This window comes from Cervus elaphus, chromosome 30 (assembly GCF_910594005.1).
Source record: "Cervus elaphus chromosome 30, mCerEla1.1, whole genome shotgun sequence".
In the NCBI taxonomy this organism is placed as follows: Eukaryota; Metazoa; Chordata; class Mammalia; order Artiodactyla; family Cervidae; genus Cervus; species Cervus elaphus.
Genome location: NC_057844.1, coordinates 70319002 through 70335489, shown reverse-complemented (window position 1 = coordinate 70335489; position 16488 = coordinate 70319002). Strand labels below are relative to the sequence as shown.

Here is a 16488-nt window from a genome sequence, read left to right as displayed (position 1 = left end):
ATTGTGTTACTGTTAATTTCCTCTTTCATACTCATTAGCGTTTGCCTTACAAATTGCGGTGCTCCTATGTTGGGTGCATATATATTTATAATTGTTATATCTTCTTCTTGGATTGATCCTTTGATCATTATGTAGTGTCCTTCTTTGTCTCTTTTCACAGCCTTTATTTGAAAGTCTATTTTATCTGATATGAGTATTGCAACTCCTGCTTTCTTTTGGTCTCCATTTGCATGAAATCTTTTTTTTCCAGCCCTTCACTTTTAGTCTGTATGTGTCCCTTGTTTTGAGGTGGGTTTCTTGTAGACAGCATATATAGGAGTCTTGTTTTTGTATCCATCCAGCCAGTCTTTGTCTTTTGGTTGGGGCATTCAACCCATTTCTATTTAAGGTAATTATTGATACGTATGGTCCCGTTGCCATTTACTTTGTTGTTTTGGGTTCACGTTTGTACAACCTTTCTGTGTTTCCTGTCTAGAGAAGATCCTTTAGCATTTGTTGAAGAGCTGGTTTGGTGGTGCTGAATTCTCTCAGCTTTTGCTTGTCTGTAAAGCTTTTAAATTCTCCTTCATATCTGAATGAGATCCTTGCTGGATACAGTGATCTGGGTTGTAGGTTATTCTTTTTCATTACTTTAGTATGTCCTGCCAATCCCTTCTGGCCTGAAGGGTTTCTATTGATAGATCAGCTGTTATCCTTATGGGAATCCCTTTGTGTGTTATTTGTTGTTTTTCCCTTGCTGCTTTTAATATTTGTTCTTTGTGTTTGATTTTGCTAATGTGATTATATGTGTCTTGGGGTGTTTTGCCTTGGGTTTATCCTGTTTGGGACTCTCTGGGTTTCTTGGACCTGTGTAACTATTTCCTTCCCCATTTTAGGGAAGTTTTCAGCTATTATCTCCTTGAGTATTTTCTCATGGCCTTTCTTTTTGTCTTCTTCTTCTGGGACTCCTATGATTCGAATGTTGGGGCGTTTCACATTGTCCCCGAGGTCCCTAAGGTTGTCCTCATTTCTTTTGATTCTTTTATCTTTTTTCCTCTCTGCTTCATTTATTTCCACCATTTTATCTTCTACCTCACTTATCCTATCTTCTGTCTCCGTTATTCTACTGTTGGTTCCCTCCAGAGTGTTTTTGATCTCATTTATTGCATTATTCATTTTTAATGGACTCTTTTTTATTTCTTCTAGGTCCTTATTAAACATTTCTTACATCTTCTCAATCTTTGTCTCCAGGCTATTTATCTGTAACTCCATTTTGTTTTCAAGATTTTGGATCATTTTTATTATCATTATTCTAAATTCTTTTTCAGGTAGATTCCCTATCTCCTCCTCTTTTGTTTGACTTGGTGGGCATTTTTTATGTTCCTTTACCTGTTGGGTATTTCTCTGCCTTTTCATCTTGTTTAGATTGCTGTGTCTGGAGTGGGCTTTCTGTATTCTGCTGGTCTGTGGTTCCTTTTCATTGTGAAGGTTTCTCCCAGTGGGTGGGGTTGGACAATTGGCTTGTCAAGGTTTCCTGGTTAGGGAAGCTTGCATCAGTGTTCTGGTGCATGGAACTGGATTTCTTCTCTCTGGAGTGCAATGAAGTGTCCAGTAATGAGTTTTGAGTTGGGTCTATGTGTTAGGTGTGACTTTGGGCAGCCTGTGTGTTGATGCTCAGGGCTATGTTCCTGTGTTGCTGGAGAATTTGCATGGTATGTCTTGCTCTGGAACTTATTGGCTCTTGGGTGGTGGTTGGTTTCAGTGTAGGTATGGAGGCTTTTGGATGGTCTCTTATTACTTAATGTTCCCTGTAGTCAGGAGTTCTCTGGTGTTCTCAGGTTTTGGGCTTAAGTCTCCTGCCTCTGGATTTCAGTCTTATTCTTCCAGTAGTCTCAAGACTTCTCCAACTATACAGCACTGATAATAAAACTTCTAGGTTAATGGTGAAAAGATTTTCCACCATGAGGGACACCCAGAGAGGTTCACAGAGTTACATGGAGAAGAGGAGAGGGAGGAGGGAGATAGAGATGAGCAGGAGGAGAAAAGGGGGGACTCAAGAGGAGAGAGATCTACACAGTTCTCTTTTCCCAAAGTGTTCTCCATAGCCCAGACACCCACAGAGATTCACGGAATTAGATTGTGAAGAGAAGAGGGAGGGAGGAAATAGAGGTGTTCTGAGGTAGAAAACAGATAGTCAAAAGTGGGAGAGAGTAATCAACACACTCCTGAGTAAAAATGGGTACTGAATATTGGATTCTTAAATGCCCAAAGTTGAAATCAAATATTGATAAACAAAGATTAAAAATCCAGAGTAGAGTTATACTCTTAAAAATACAATATTAAAAACAAAAGCACAAAAAATTCTGAAATATATATGAAGTTTAGTTTAAAAATAAGGCTTCTCCTTTTTTTTTTTCTCCAAGGTTATAGTGAAATGAAAATGAAAAGTAAGGAGTAATAGAGGACCTTAAAAGAAAATAAGAGAAAAAATAAGAAAGAAAAAAATTTTTTTTCCTAATTAAAAAATAGTAAAAATATGTGAAAATGAAAATGAAAGTTAAGGAGTAATGGAGGAGTAATAGGGAATTTTAAAAGAAAATAAAAGAGAAAAAAGAAAAGAAAAGAAGAAAAAAGTTTTTTTAATTAAAAAAAAAAGTAAAAATATATCTAGGAATTTCTCTGGAGCTGTTGCGGTCAGTGTGGGTTCAGTTCAGTTTCAGATAGTGCCTCGTTCCACCTTAAACTTCTCAATATCTATAATCCCGTTCTGGTGTAGTCGGTGTTACCTACAGGGATTTTAATCTGTTATACCAGTCACTTCTGAAGTAGTTCCCTTTGTTTATTTGGCTTCTGTTTGCCAGTCTTTTCAGTGTCTAATTTCTGCCCTGACACAGGAGGGCGGAGGTGGTCTCTTGTTTAGGTTCGCTTGTTCAATCCTGCTGCGGGGAGGGAGGGGCACTGCAGACAAATGTCACTGGCGTGTGTGGGGAGCATTCACAGTGTTCCAGCCACACTGAGTTTGCCCCCGCTCACGGGTGTGTGCTTTTCCCATCTACACTGCTCAGGCTCCCAGCTGCTCTATATGGAGCGGGCCCTGCATTGCGTGCGGTTCCAGTTTTTGGGTCTTCCACAAAAGCATGGACTCGGTTGGGCCTGCGTTTTGTGCCTTCCCCGCCCGAGCAGCTCAGGCAGCCAGGAGCTTGACAGGCACACTCTCCCGGGTGCAGTGCACCTTAGCCCCTCCACGGTCCCAGCCTCAGTTTCTGCGCGAGTCAGTCGGGTGCGTGAGCCTTGTGTCTTCTCGGGAGCTGGCCTCTAGCTGCGACCCTCCTGGTGGATGTCGACCATCCAGAATCTCAGGAAGTCTTTGGTTAGAAACTGGGAGCCTGTTTGCAGTGTGGTAGGGGATGCCGTCTCTGGGGCTGAGGTTGCCCCTTTCCCCTCCCCCCTGCCTCCTGCCTCTGGCTGGGGATGGGCCGGTCCACCTCCGGCTAGCTGTTCTCTGGAATTGCTCAGTCCCTTTGTTCTGCGAACGGCTGGCAGTGTGTTTGGGCCGGTTAATTTTCTCTCTCTCTCTTGCTATCCCACAGTTTAACTTGCTGTCTCACATTAGCTCCCTCCAATTGCCCTCAGGGCATTCGGGCCTGGTCCTTACCCTAAGCAATGCCGCACGCTCCTCTCGATTCTGCCCCCACTTGCTGGTGGTGGATGTGGGCGTCTGGGGTACTTTTCTGCTGGGAGTTGCTTTTAGGCATGTAATCTGTGGGTTTTAGTTATTTTTCCTCCCAGTTATGTTGCCCTCCGAGATTCGAAAACTTCCCCCAGGCCCGCCAGTGAGAGGGTTTCCTGGTGTTTGGAAACTTCCTCTATTACGACTCCCTTCCTGGGATGGGTCTCTGTCCCTAGCTCTTTTGTCTCTCTTTTTATCTTTTATGTTTTGTCCTACCTCCTTTCAAAGACGATGGACTGCTTTTCTGGGCACCTGATGTCTTCTGCTAGTGGTCAGAAGTTGTTTTGTGAAGTTTGCTCAGCGTTCAAATGTTCTTTCAATGAATTTGTAGGGGAGAAAGTGGTCTCCTCATCCTATTCCTCCACCATCTTAGCTCCTCCCCCTTAAATATAGTTTTATCTGAAATTTTAGTTTTCCTACTGTGCAGAATGAAAATTTTCAATTTGAATACTGTAATCTCTGGACATGGGTTTATAAGAATTTTTCTGGAAGCATGAAATGTGTCATGGGACTCTGGTTAAAACTCTTTGTGATCATTGTAACTCCTTCATAGCAGGTCTGTAGCCAATCCAGGCTCAAATGCCAAGACAGTGTAAGAGTGAAGGTTAGCAGATGCTTACATGCGGTTAGTTTTTGCATCCAGAATTTTCCAGGGAGAGGAATCTTCAGGCTCCACCCTAATCAGTTGAACCTAAACCAGTTTCTGGAGGCTGGACCTCGGGCATCAGAGTGCCCTTATCCCCACCCAGGTGGTGCTAAGGTGCAGTCATGATGAAGACCACTGTGTAAAAGATGAGTGAAGGCTAGGATATCTAGAATGCTGGTGGTTATGATTTCCCAGATTCACTGCTTTTTCTCCTTATCTCTGGATTTTTCTCAACTCTTCTTTGGAACTTCCCGGTTCTAAAGATTAACTGCCTGTTCAATTTTTTCCTACAAGATCACTCTTTTCTGCTTGTATGTTTCACTCAAGTGTTTTTCTTTGTTGGCTTGCTTCTATTTTTGTGTTTTTATTTCCATGAATGATATATGGGGAAATAGGGTGAGAAATACTTGGAGGAGGAATTCTATCCACTGAAGAATTTCTAGTTTCTAACTGAACCCTGCAAGAAGTTATCCTAAGAAGCAAAAGGTGGGACCCAATATCAGGTGCTTTTAGGAGACTGAATACCAAGGACTCTATCAAGAAATGGCTACCATGATGAGCTTCCCTGGCAGTCTGGTGGTTAAGACTCCATTCCCCCAATGCAGATGTGAGGGTTTTTGATCGCTGGACTGGAAACTAAGATTCTGCATGCCACAGGGTGTGGCCAAAATAAAAGTCTGCCTCAGAGACTCAGACTCTCAGATAACCCTGAATAATGGATGTTGTGGTATTAAATTCAGCTCTTTTAAAGATCCTTTATGATTTCAAGAGTTGTGAATAATTCTTGTGAAAGAATAACTATATTCTGAGTTGGTTTGTGGAAAGAATATACATGTGGTCATAGATTGATGTCAGAGAGGAAAGGTTTAAGGGACAGTGTTTGACCTTGTTCCTGCTTATCAAGAAAGTTTTAATTAGGTTAGCTTTATGATTGATAATGCATATTTTCTCAGTTATTTTATTTCTTTTTAGTTGATGGTGTGAATTGGAAATGTACAGATGAGAGAATTCCTTGGTGGTGTCTGCCCACACCAGTGTACATGTGCTAGGGGCAGCTCCCAGGAATGGCTGCCACCAGCGTCTGTGTTCCCAGGGTGACTCAGAGCCACTCCTTGCCTCTCTGAGAGACTCTCCAAGGCAAGCAAAGCCTTCTGAAATTCAGTCTATCCTTGGGATTCACACCACTGTTTCATTTGGAGTTAATACTTGGACTAGAGCATTGAGCATATGCAGGAGTTAATCTTCTGGTAGCTGGACAAACTTTTGCCTGGTTTGCCTCAGGCAGTTTTACCAAATGTCAGAAATGGAAACACTCACAGATTACAAATGCTGCTGCCAGCTATCCTGTTAAATGACTCTCCATCTGTAACCTTTCCTTGTGTGTGGAGGGGATGGATTTACTTAGTCTACCTTTGATGGCCTCAGTCACTTCTGCCCTGTGTGTTCTGGAAGCTTTGAAGAATCATATTTAATATATGTCTTCTTACTCTCTATATGTGCTTGGGGTTTTGTTTTCACAATCTTGTGCTATTCATTATTTTGCCTTCTTCTTCTTCTTCTTTTTTTTTTTTTTTTGAGTGAAATTACTGGAAAATTGGTTTTTACTTGCTGCTATTTTTTGTATGGAGCGTAATATCAACTTTCTATTTTCCATAGTTGCAACTTATGCCAGAATGGAAATTCCTTGTACATTATACTTTTCATCAGTTCTCTGAATTGCCATGACTGCTCCTTGCTGAAGGCAAAGTTGTGCATGTTTGCTCAGTCACTCAGTTGTGTCCAACTCTTTGTGACCCCATGGCCTGTAGCCCACCAGCCTTCTCTGTCCATGGGATTATCCTGGCAAGAATCCTGGAGTGGGTTGCCATGTCCCCCTCCAGAGGACCTTCTCAACTCAGGGATCAAACCTGCATTTCCTGTGACTCCTGCATTGAGATGGATTCCTTACTATTGAGCCACTGGAGGAAGTCCCAAAATAATAAATGACTCTCCCCCAAAATTGCATCAGTAACAGTTCATGTTTGAAATCCTTTGCTATCTTTTTGAAAGATAACAAATTTTCTATCCCAATTAAATAATAATCATTATCAAGAATAAAAAGGATGCACAGATGAGTGGAAAATATGAGCCTTGAAGTGGCATTATACCTTAATGAGGCTATTTCTCCAGCTGTTTTTTGTTTTTTTTAATATTGATTTATTTGGCTGTGCTGTGTCTTAGTTGCTGCATGTGGGATCTACTGCCCTGACCAGGGATTGAACCAAGTTTCCCTACATTGGGAGTGTGGAGTCGAACTAAAGGACCACCAAGGAAGTCTCTCAACTAGGTTATTAAATATTGTTTCTCAGCGGAAAACTCCAGGTATGCTTAGGCAGTAATGACCTGCCTTTATTTACATTCCTTTTTGCTGGATTTATTGAATTTATCCATATTCTCTTTGGTGAGTGCTATTACTCTCAGTTCTCCTGTAATTACAAGGATGTTAGGCTCAAATGGACACCTGGGTAACAGGCAACAGTATTTCCCAAATAGAATCATAAGTTTCAGGAAAATTTGGGATGTCAGGTATTACTGCTGGGCTTCTGGTGGTTTGTGGCTGTAGCACTGGACTGCCCTTGGCAACACCTGGGCAGGGACTGGCCGTGTGTACAGTTTGATGTTCTTGCTTCTCTGTGTGGCCTCCACATTTCCATCTCAGGAAGTTATAAACAGTGTGTTTGACAGTCCACTGTGTGAGGGACTCTTCCAAGGGCTCTCTATGCCTCTTGGGATGGATGACAGGATACGGTGGAAATGTATTAGAACTGATCATTTTACTCAGGTCTGATCATCTTACTTACACTTCTTCAACTAAATAGCGTTCCCTTTATCCTCTATAGTAGATGAAAATCTCCTTGACTTCATGGAGGGAGGGGCAGCTGGTGCAGCCTGTTAACATGTGTGTGTGCATGTGGCCATTTGTGTAGAACAAGACAGGAATGTTAAAGTTTAATGAGACCCCCATATGAGGAATGGGGACATACTTTGATAAATATCCTGACCAAGAACTGGTTGGCTGAGAGAAAATGCTTGGTATTTTTTTTTTTTGGTGTTATGGATTCTCCTTCCTTCCTCTCATGTGTGTGTTCCTCAGCTTCAGACAGACAGAAGGGAGCTATCAAAGCAAACCTATCAGGTAAGCCAAGCTTACCCTTTCTGTGTTAGTAAGGCGGGATTGACAAAAAAGGGAAAGCCCTGTTCCTGAAAGACTTCCAAACTTTTGGAATTTGTCTTTTGAGAAGTCTGTGGAGGAAATGATATTGCGGCTCAAGGTGTTTAATTTGGTGACTTGGATTTGTTGAGTGATTTTCCTTGATGGTGAAGGAAGGGGACCTGGGGAGAAGGGGACATTCAAGGAGTGACCAGAGAGAGGAAGTAGGTTGTGGGGTGGAGTGGCTGTTTGGCAGGGTGGGTTAGTGTTGCTATTTCTTTGCCTTTTTCTTTGGGAAAGAAACTTGCTTTCCCTAAGTCTTACTCAGGGTGGAAGCCTCAGTGCACCCTGAGTCAATTGGTTTAGCCTTGGGGAAGAGATGATTGGGAACATTTCTTCCAAACCACCAACTTCAGTGGATGGTGGATCAAGAACTAAGGAAGACATGATTTTTTAGCTTGGCCTCCACCATGTTTAATTTTTTACTCCAAAGAACATTATAACTTCTAGAGGGTAGAGACATAGTGAGGCAGTGCTCCCAGGAGCTGAGTGCCTACAGAGCTGCCAGGCCTGGTTTCTTTGTGGTACTCCAGCCAAAGTTGGTTTCCATTCCCTGGATCTATGTGTAGAGTTTGGGGCATAAAAGAGTGGATGTGTTTGTGCCAGTGTCTAAGTTCATAAAGATTCATGAAGAAGGTGAAAAAAGCATGTCTCCCATATGTGACCACATTGACTTTCTATTGGGCTGAGACATTGAGAGTACAGGGGACAGGGGTAGACTGCCAGCAGGCTTGTTCCTATGGAAGCAGATTTCTTCCTCTTCTTCTGCCACCTTTTTCCTTATTCATCTTAAGGCTCAGTTGGTATTGAGCCTGTTAGTGATATTTATTGAACATCCACAGTGTGCTAAGTACAATGTACTAAGGCTTTACTATGTTTGAATGGAAAATTTTGCCTTCAGGTTAAAACTGTTGCCTACTTGTCTTATAGGAGATAATAGATCTGCATATGTTTCTTTTAAATTAGTCACAAATGTAGCATTTTGTCAAAATGTATTTTAAACATGCTAATGATAAAAGTAAATCTTATTTAAAGAAAAACTTAGATTTCTAATTTAGGCTTTTTTCTCTTCTTTTAGGAAGGCACCAGAGTAGTTCAACCCATATTTTTGGGGAAAATGATTAGTTATGTTGAAAACTATAATCCTGCCAAATCTGCTGCTTTGCATGAAGCCTACAGCTACGCAGCAGGGCTGAGCACCTGCGTGCTCGTGTGGGCTGTTCTGCACCACTTGTATTTCTATCACATTCAGCGTGTGGGGATGAGGCTGAGAGTAGCCATGTGCCATATGATCTATCGCAAGGTGAGTGTCACTCAGTACCACGGTGTGTACCTCCCTTGAGGGATCAGGAACATTTGGGGAAAGTTCTCTGTAAATTACAAACTTTGTAACTGGGATCGTTTACACCTTCCTAGAGAAGCTTGCTTTTGCATCAAGCCAAGTTTGTTGTTGTTGAAGCAAACTTGACCAATAAATAATGAATAGTTTTCTTTTGAGATCAAGTGTGGGCTGTCCTTGACAACTTTTAGCCATAGGCTGTCACACAGTAACCACTAAATTTGTACTGTAAAATATTAAATTAATATTCAAGAATAAGTATTAAAAGTATCAAGTTGATTTTCAGTGTCTTCATGCCTAAATTCCATAGTGCTGTTTATGGAAATTTTTGTTGTCGTTCACTAATACCTTCAGTTACATCAAATTTGTATTTAAAAGTGAACTTCAGAGATTGGATCTATAAAACTATATCTAAGAGCAGAGAATGTATTTGATAAAGGGAATGATTCTAATTTTAATAGACCCATCTAATTATATTCAATATAATTATCTTTGCTAGAGAAAAATGTAAAGAGAATTCATGCTAAATATAAGCTCACTCCTTATATTTTATAGATAATTTTTGTCAATGGTATTAAAGAAAATAGGATATTTGAGATGAAACTTGAAATTTTACATTGCTTTATTAATTTTAGAGAGATTTGTTGCTCTTCATTTATTTTAATATAATATTTCCTTTTATTTTTAGTATGCATTGTAGCAGTTTTAATAAAAACTGATTTAATATGTTTAGTGATTTTGTATTGAGCAATGCCATGAAATTATTCCATAGTTTACCCTTATCTAAACTAGTGTAAAAAGAGTAAGGCTTTCAGGTATCGTTACAAAAGTATTGCCACAGATATATCACTGTCAAGAGCTGAAGGGCTCAGTATAAACTTGATCCTGGATATGTCTTTGCCTTATACTGTTTTTAAAAAATCCTTATTTGACTGTATTATATCCTCGAAATTTTCAAAGAGAGTAGATCTTAAGTGCTCTCACCACACATGTTAAATAGGATAACTATATTAGGTAGTGGATACTTTAAGTGGTTTTACTACAGTAATCATTTCCCAGTGTATATTTATACCAAAGTATCATGTTGTAACCTTAAACATATGCAACTTTTATTAATAAATAAAGTCCTCATTGAAAGATAAAACCAAGCAGCTTAAATGGAAAATATTGCTTCTTTTACCTGGTTGCTGCTTATCTAGACCTTCTGCTTCTTCAGAATACTTTTTTCAGCAGAAAGTGAGATGTCTTCTCATCTTTCCTTGAGCAGAGTCTTGTACTTTTCAGGATTGTGTGAAACTGGGGACCTGGCATCTCACTGTCTTGTCTGACAACAGCATCTGAGCTGCTTTCCTTCTGGGTGATGGGCAAATTGCAACTGTGCCCGCATACTGCAGTCAGAGGTCTTCACTGTCATTTATCATCATCTTTGTTATTCTGTTGCATCTTTAACCATTTAGGAGTTGGATACTCAGATTTCCCCACAAATTGGCTAAATGTTTGTCTTTCCAGATCATATTTAACTCTCATAATAGTTATGAAATTTTACCTGAACCATGTTGTGAAACCTTAAGTTAGGTGTGAGGTGATGGTTTAGTCACAGCTCACTCTTTGCTGCACAGGTGAGCCATTGTCTACCTGTGTTTCCTCCTCTTCCCACCATGCTTTGGAATCTTGCCTTTGGGAAATGTGATCTGACCTGGCACATTGGCTTATGTGAATGCAAATATCTCCCAAGAAGTTCATTTACTGCCTTGATTTTACCTAAATGTTGGCCCTATGTGAAGTCAGGAATTATGGGGATTATAACATAGACATAACTTGAAATTCCAGAAACCTGGAAAAGACAAATTTCCTCATGCACAGCCTTGCATCTAGAGTCCTGCTGGGGTGCAGAAACAAGACACTTCTTCTCAAGTTACAGATGGACTGATTCTTTAGGGCACAGCTGGTGCTGTCGAGCAGCTCTGAAAGGCCCCTCTGAACTTCTGTGGTTCATGCTCAGGCCCCGCCTCCTGATCCCTGGTCCTGGGGAGGAATTAGATTGGGTATTAGAAATGGAGTGGCTGCTAAGCCCATAGCCATAGTTTGTTCTGACCATGGATTCCAGGCTGGGGCAGATATCCAGGAGGTCTCTAAGGCTGCACATATTCCACTCCTAAAATGGGCCATTCAGCATTTAATGCTCTTTGCAGCTGAATTTTCAATGATTGTGAAGGAGGTATCATATATAAAAATGACACGTGATTTATTGATTAATATATTTCCACAGCTTTGGTAAAATTACCTTTGGCTTTTGATAATTGTTTTTTTGTTGTTGTTGTCGTGGTAAAATACACCCAGCATAAAGTTTACCATTTTCACTATTTTAAGTACAGCATTTAGTGACATTAGGTACACTCAAACATTGCTGTATAGCCGTCACAATTATTCATCTCTGGAACTTTTTCTTTTTCCCAAACTGAACCTCTGCATCCATTAAACACTAACTCTCCAACCCCTCTCCCCACACCCAGCACCATTCTACTTCTTATCTCTGTGAATTTGAGTACTTTAGTACTTCATGTAAGTGGAATCATATAGTGTTTGTCATTTTGTGTGAGGCTTATGTTCTGTAGCACAGTGTCTTCGAGGTTCATCCATGTTGTGGCAGATCAGAATTTAATTCCTTTTCAAGGCTCAATAATATTCCATTATAGGTCTATACAACATTCTGTGTTTTTGCTCATCTGTCAATGGACAGTTTCCACCTTTTAGCTATTGTGAACATTGCTGCTGTGAATATGAGTGTACAAATTGTCTGTTCAAGTTTGTGTTTTTAGTTTTCTTGAGCATATCCTTAGTAGTGTAATTGCTGTATTGTATGCTAATATCATGTTTAATTTTTGAGGAACTTCCATATTCTCTTCCATTATGGTTATATCATTTTACATTGTCATTTGATCATTGTTTTCTTCTTTAACATGAGGAGTAAAGAAAAATTCTTATAAAGTATGACATTTTGGTTGGATTAGTGGCTCTAGTTGGTGGTCTGTTGAAGCAGCTCCTGGTGTATTTTCAGTTTCCTCAGATCTCTAGGGCATTTTTCTTACTAAATAAAGGAATTGAGCAATATGGGTTGTGGTTTTTGTGAAAGCAGCAGACTGGCATCAAGACCACAGTTTCCTCACAGGAACAGTGTTTTGAACATTATACTTGCTCCTTTCAGAGTGAGGAAACAGCCCAAAGTGTTTAAATATTGTCACCTACAGGATGAATGATTGAATCCAAGTCTCTGAATTTCTTTCCTAATGCAACCTCTCCAGTATCATCTAATTTGGCTAAAAATTACTTAGTTGGCTCCTAAGTCTAAACCTACACACTTTAACCTTCAGGCAGGTCCAAGTTCACTGAAACGGGGGGTGGATTTTGCTTCTGTCTCCTGCTCCTCCCTCTGCCGTCCTTGCAGGTATGGCTGCCGCGACACTGAGGAGTTAGAGGGTGAACAGGGGTCCCTAGAGCCCGGCTGTCAGGGGTCATCCTGCTCCTGCTGACACCACTAAGGACCCCAGGAACATGCTCCATTGTGTTATGTTCTAAGATGACTTGGTATCACCTTAGAAATCTGGATCTCTTGTCTCCCTCTCTCATTTCAGGCCCTTCGCCTAAGTAGCTCAGCCATGGGGAAGACCACCACAGGCCAGATAGTCAACCTGCTGTCCAACGACGTGAACAGGTTTGACCAGGTGAGCTGCCCTTGAGGGATCCTCTTCCATTTCCTGTTCTTCTCACTGGGTTCAACTTATTGTGATGCCAGGTGCCAGGGTGTGGTGTCACCCAGGGTTCTGTTGAGGATGTAAGACAAAGGTTCTATTTATCCAACTTTCACTTCTCTGTGTGCAACTTAGATGTAATTATTTGTGTTGTTTCATAAGTGAGAGTTTTGTTTTTCTAATGATAAATAGGCAACAGTGTTCTTGCCCAGCTTGGTTAGTGTCGTAAGGGGTCCTCCTGGAGCAGCCCTTCTTGGCATGTGGTGTAGGTGTTGCTGAACTGTCTTCCTCCTCCTCTGGACAATGAAGGCCTGGTGGTCAGGGATTGTTCTTTCCCCTGCACCGTGTTCAGTGCCTGCTGCATAGGGAGCCTTCAAGTGGGTGGTCCCCAGACACAACCTCCTCTCTTCGGTCCCTGCACACTCTATTGTCCACTGACCTTAAGCATAGATCACATGACCCAGAACATTGTAGCTGTTCGTCAGATCTGTGTTGTACTAGACACTTCTCTTTCAAGTATTGGTTCATCAAACATGAAGTTAGGCCCCTACTCACTTTCAGGGATGAATAAAGCTTAGTTTCTGCCTTATAGAAGACACAGTCTATCAGGAAGGTAAATACACAAGTAACTACTGGAGAGAGCAGTAGATACCATACTGCAGGTTTTCCTGGGATGCTGGGGAGCCCAGGGGAGATGGGGGCTAAACTCTGGGATGGAGAGCATTTGGGGAAGCCCTGAGCTCATCTGTGTTGTGGACAAAATCCACATCTTCCTTCAGTGCTGCTGGTCTGATTCTCCCGGGACATCCCTGAAGTCAGCCCTGTGCTGCCCTGGAACAGCATCATCTGGGGTGGACACTTGGATTTCTGCTTTAGCAGGTTTAAAACCCAGTGAGATCATTTCTGTTTAGGTTCCTGTCTGTTCCTTCAGAGCATATTGTTTCTACACTCTGTCCTTATTGGTTTTTATACCATCCCAAAGAAAGGCTATGCTAAAGAATGCTCAAACTACTTGCACTCATCTCACAAGCTGGTAAAGTAATGCTCAAAATTCTCCAAGCCAGGCTTCAGCAGTACATGAACTATGAACTTCCAGATGTTCAAGCTGGTTTTAGAAAAGGCATAGAAAACAGAGATCAAATTGCCAGCATCCGCTGGATCATTAAAAAAGCAAGAGAGTTCCAGAAAAACATCTATTTCTGCTTTATTAACTCTGCCAAAGCCTTTGACTGTGTGGATCACAATAAATTCTGGAAAATTCTTCAAGAGATGGGAATACCAGACCACCTGACTAGCCTCTTGACAAAACCTGTATGCAGGTCAGGAAGCAACAGTTAGTTAGAACTGGACATGGAACAACAGACTGGTTCCAAATAGGAAAAGGCATACATTAGGGCTGTATATTGTCACCCTGCTTATTTAGCTTACATGAAGAGTACATCATGAGAAACGCCTGGCTGGAAGAAGCACAACCTGGAACCACAATTGCCGGGAGAAATATCAATGACCTCAGATATGCAGATGACACCACCCTTATGGCAGAAAATGAAGAAGAACTAAAGAGCCTCCTGATGAAAGTGAAAGAGGAGAGTGAAAAAGTTGGCTTAAAGCTCAATGTTCAGAAAACTAAGATCATGGTATCCGGTCCTGTCACTTCATGGCAAATGGATGGGGAAACAGTGGCTGATTTTATTTTGGGGGGCTCCAAAATCACTGCAGATGGTGACTGCAGCCATAAAATTAAAAAATGCTTACTCCTTGGAGGGAAAGTTATGACCAACCTAGACAGCATATTAAAAGGCAGAGATATTACTTTGTCAACAAAGGTCCATCTAGTCAAAGCTATGGTTTTTTTCCAGTGGTCATGTATGGCTGTGAGAGTTGGACTATAAAGAAAGCTGAGTGCCAAAAAATTGATGCTTTTGAGCTGTGGTGTTGGAGAAGACTCCTGAGAGTCCCAGTGAACACCCAGGACTGATCTCCAGTCCTGGGTGTTCATTGGAAGGACTGATGTTGAAGCTGAAACCCCAGTACTTTGGCCACCTGATGCAAAGAGCTGACTCATTTGAAAAGACCCTGATGCTGGGAAAGATTGAAGGCGAGAGGAGAAGGGGATGACAGAGAATGAGATGGTTGGATAGCATTACCGACTCATGAGTTTGGGTAAACTTTGGGAGTTAGTAATTTACAGGGAGGCCTGGTGTGCTGCGGTTCATGGGGTCACAACTGAGCGACTAAACTGAACTGAAGAAGCCTTTGTCTTTCTCTTTTAAGGTAATGATGTTCTTGCACTATCTGTGGGTGGGGCCATTGCAGGCTATCGCAGTGACTGTCCTGCTCTGGATGGAAATAGGAATGTCATGTCTTGCTGGGATGGCAGTTCTCATTATTCTTCTGCTTTTGCAAAGCTGCTTTGGGAAATTGTTTTCATCACTCCGGTAAGAGAAACACTTATTTTTAAAATTGATAATGCATAATTGGAATATCCATAGTCTGCTTGATGCTTTTGTTCAAAAACAAGACAAATGCCTTCTCTAGTCTTTTCTTTGTGTGAGTTGTTGACCCTACAGGCTTAGCCAGTGAAGGCTCCAGCCTTAAACTGAAGGCTGATCATGAAACAGAAACAGGGAAGGCAGTCACTGGGTCCTCTTGGCACCATATCTGAATAAGTAGAGTGTCCTTCAACAGAATTTACCCATGTCCAAGTCATTTAAATATTGTTAAATAGTAATAATCTTGTAGGTCTATTTCTCACCACATATATTTTTGTTATGCTTGTGTTGGAGCCTTTTCAGGTATTTATGTTCATGTTTCCATTAAGTTATAAGCACCCCAAGAGCCAGGCTGATCTTCATTGTGTCTTTATGAAGACACACATTCACAGCAGCACATGTGACAGAAAAGTGGCTGGTGGTGAAGAGCCTTCTGGTGCTGAGTTAGACTGAAGCAGGTCCCAGAGGGTTGGAGGTGGGTGGCTGTCAGGTGATGGAGATGTTGTGCTATTTGAAGGTCATTGAGCTCTTGTGTGTGTTGTGTGTGTGCAGGTCTGTGCTTGGTGTCTTTCTTTATTTGGAATTCCCTTTTCTCTTTGCTGGAGAGATAAATACCCCCTATGCTTCGAGGCCCTGTTCCAGTGCTACTGGTCTCTGAAGCTCTTCTTGTTCTCCTTTCCTGGTGGAATTAGCAGTCCCATCTTTTCTGCTCCCCAGATGTATTTTATTACATCACAGATTCTGCCTTCCTGGGTGTCTTTCTGCCTTCCCTACCTGACCGTGACCTCTTTGAGCAAATGGTTTGTATCTGACACATTTCAGGTCTTTCTTAGCTGATGCTGCACATTCTCCAAGTTAGTTCTTGAAATGGACTGAATGGTTGACTTCCTAGTTGAAGCCTTTTTCTCCATTTGTATTTTGAGTAAGACCTGCCTGTGTTCTAAGTGCAAAAGGGCTGTAGAGAATAATTTTATTCCTAGCACCGCCCCCGTGCACACTCCTGCTGCTGCTATGGAAAGTTGGGCTGTGGTTACTAAGACTCATCTCATGTCTGTCCCCTCAGGAGTAAGACGGCATCTCTCACAGATGACCGGATCAGGACCATGAGTGAAGTCATAACTAGCATCAGAACAATAAAAATGAATGCTTGGGAAAAGTCATTTATAGACCTTATTACCAGACTGAGAAGGTAAGTTTATATATATAGATATCACTCCATATTTTCATGCTTTATTTCCTATTCTGTTGGATACTTTAGATGTCTTACCAAAGAAGTATTTAAGTTCATCTTCACATTAAGGTG

The 16488-nt window shown here is 41.4% G+C and overlaps 2 protein-coding genes across 2 annotated transcripts in view; both read left to right on the top strand.

The window, feature by feature from the left end:
* LOC122686751 (ATP-binding cassette sub-family C member 4-like) overlaps positions 1-16488 on the top strand; it is a 2082459-nt gene that overhangs the window by 1783316 nt on the left and 282655 nt on the right. The gene's annotated exons all lie outside the window — the stretch shown is intronic.
* Positions 1-16488, top strand: part of LOC122686755 (ATP-binding cassette sub-family C member 4-like) — a 105046-nt gene that overhangs the window by 18423 nt on the left and 70135 nt on the right. Inside the window, 4 exon segments of the mRNA XM_043891996.1 lie at positions 8684-8908; positions 12577-12666; positions 14968-15131; positions 16249-16374. Of these exon segments, the coding sequence (XP_043747931.1) occupies positions 8684-8908; positions 12577-12666; positions 14968-15131; positions 16249-16374 (605 nt within the window).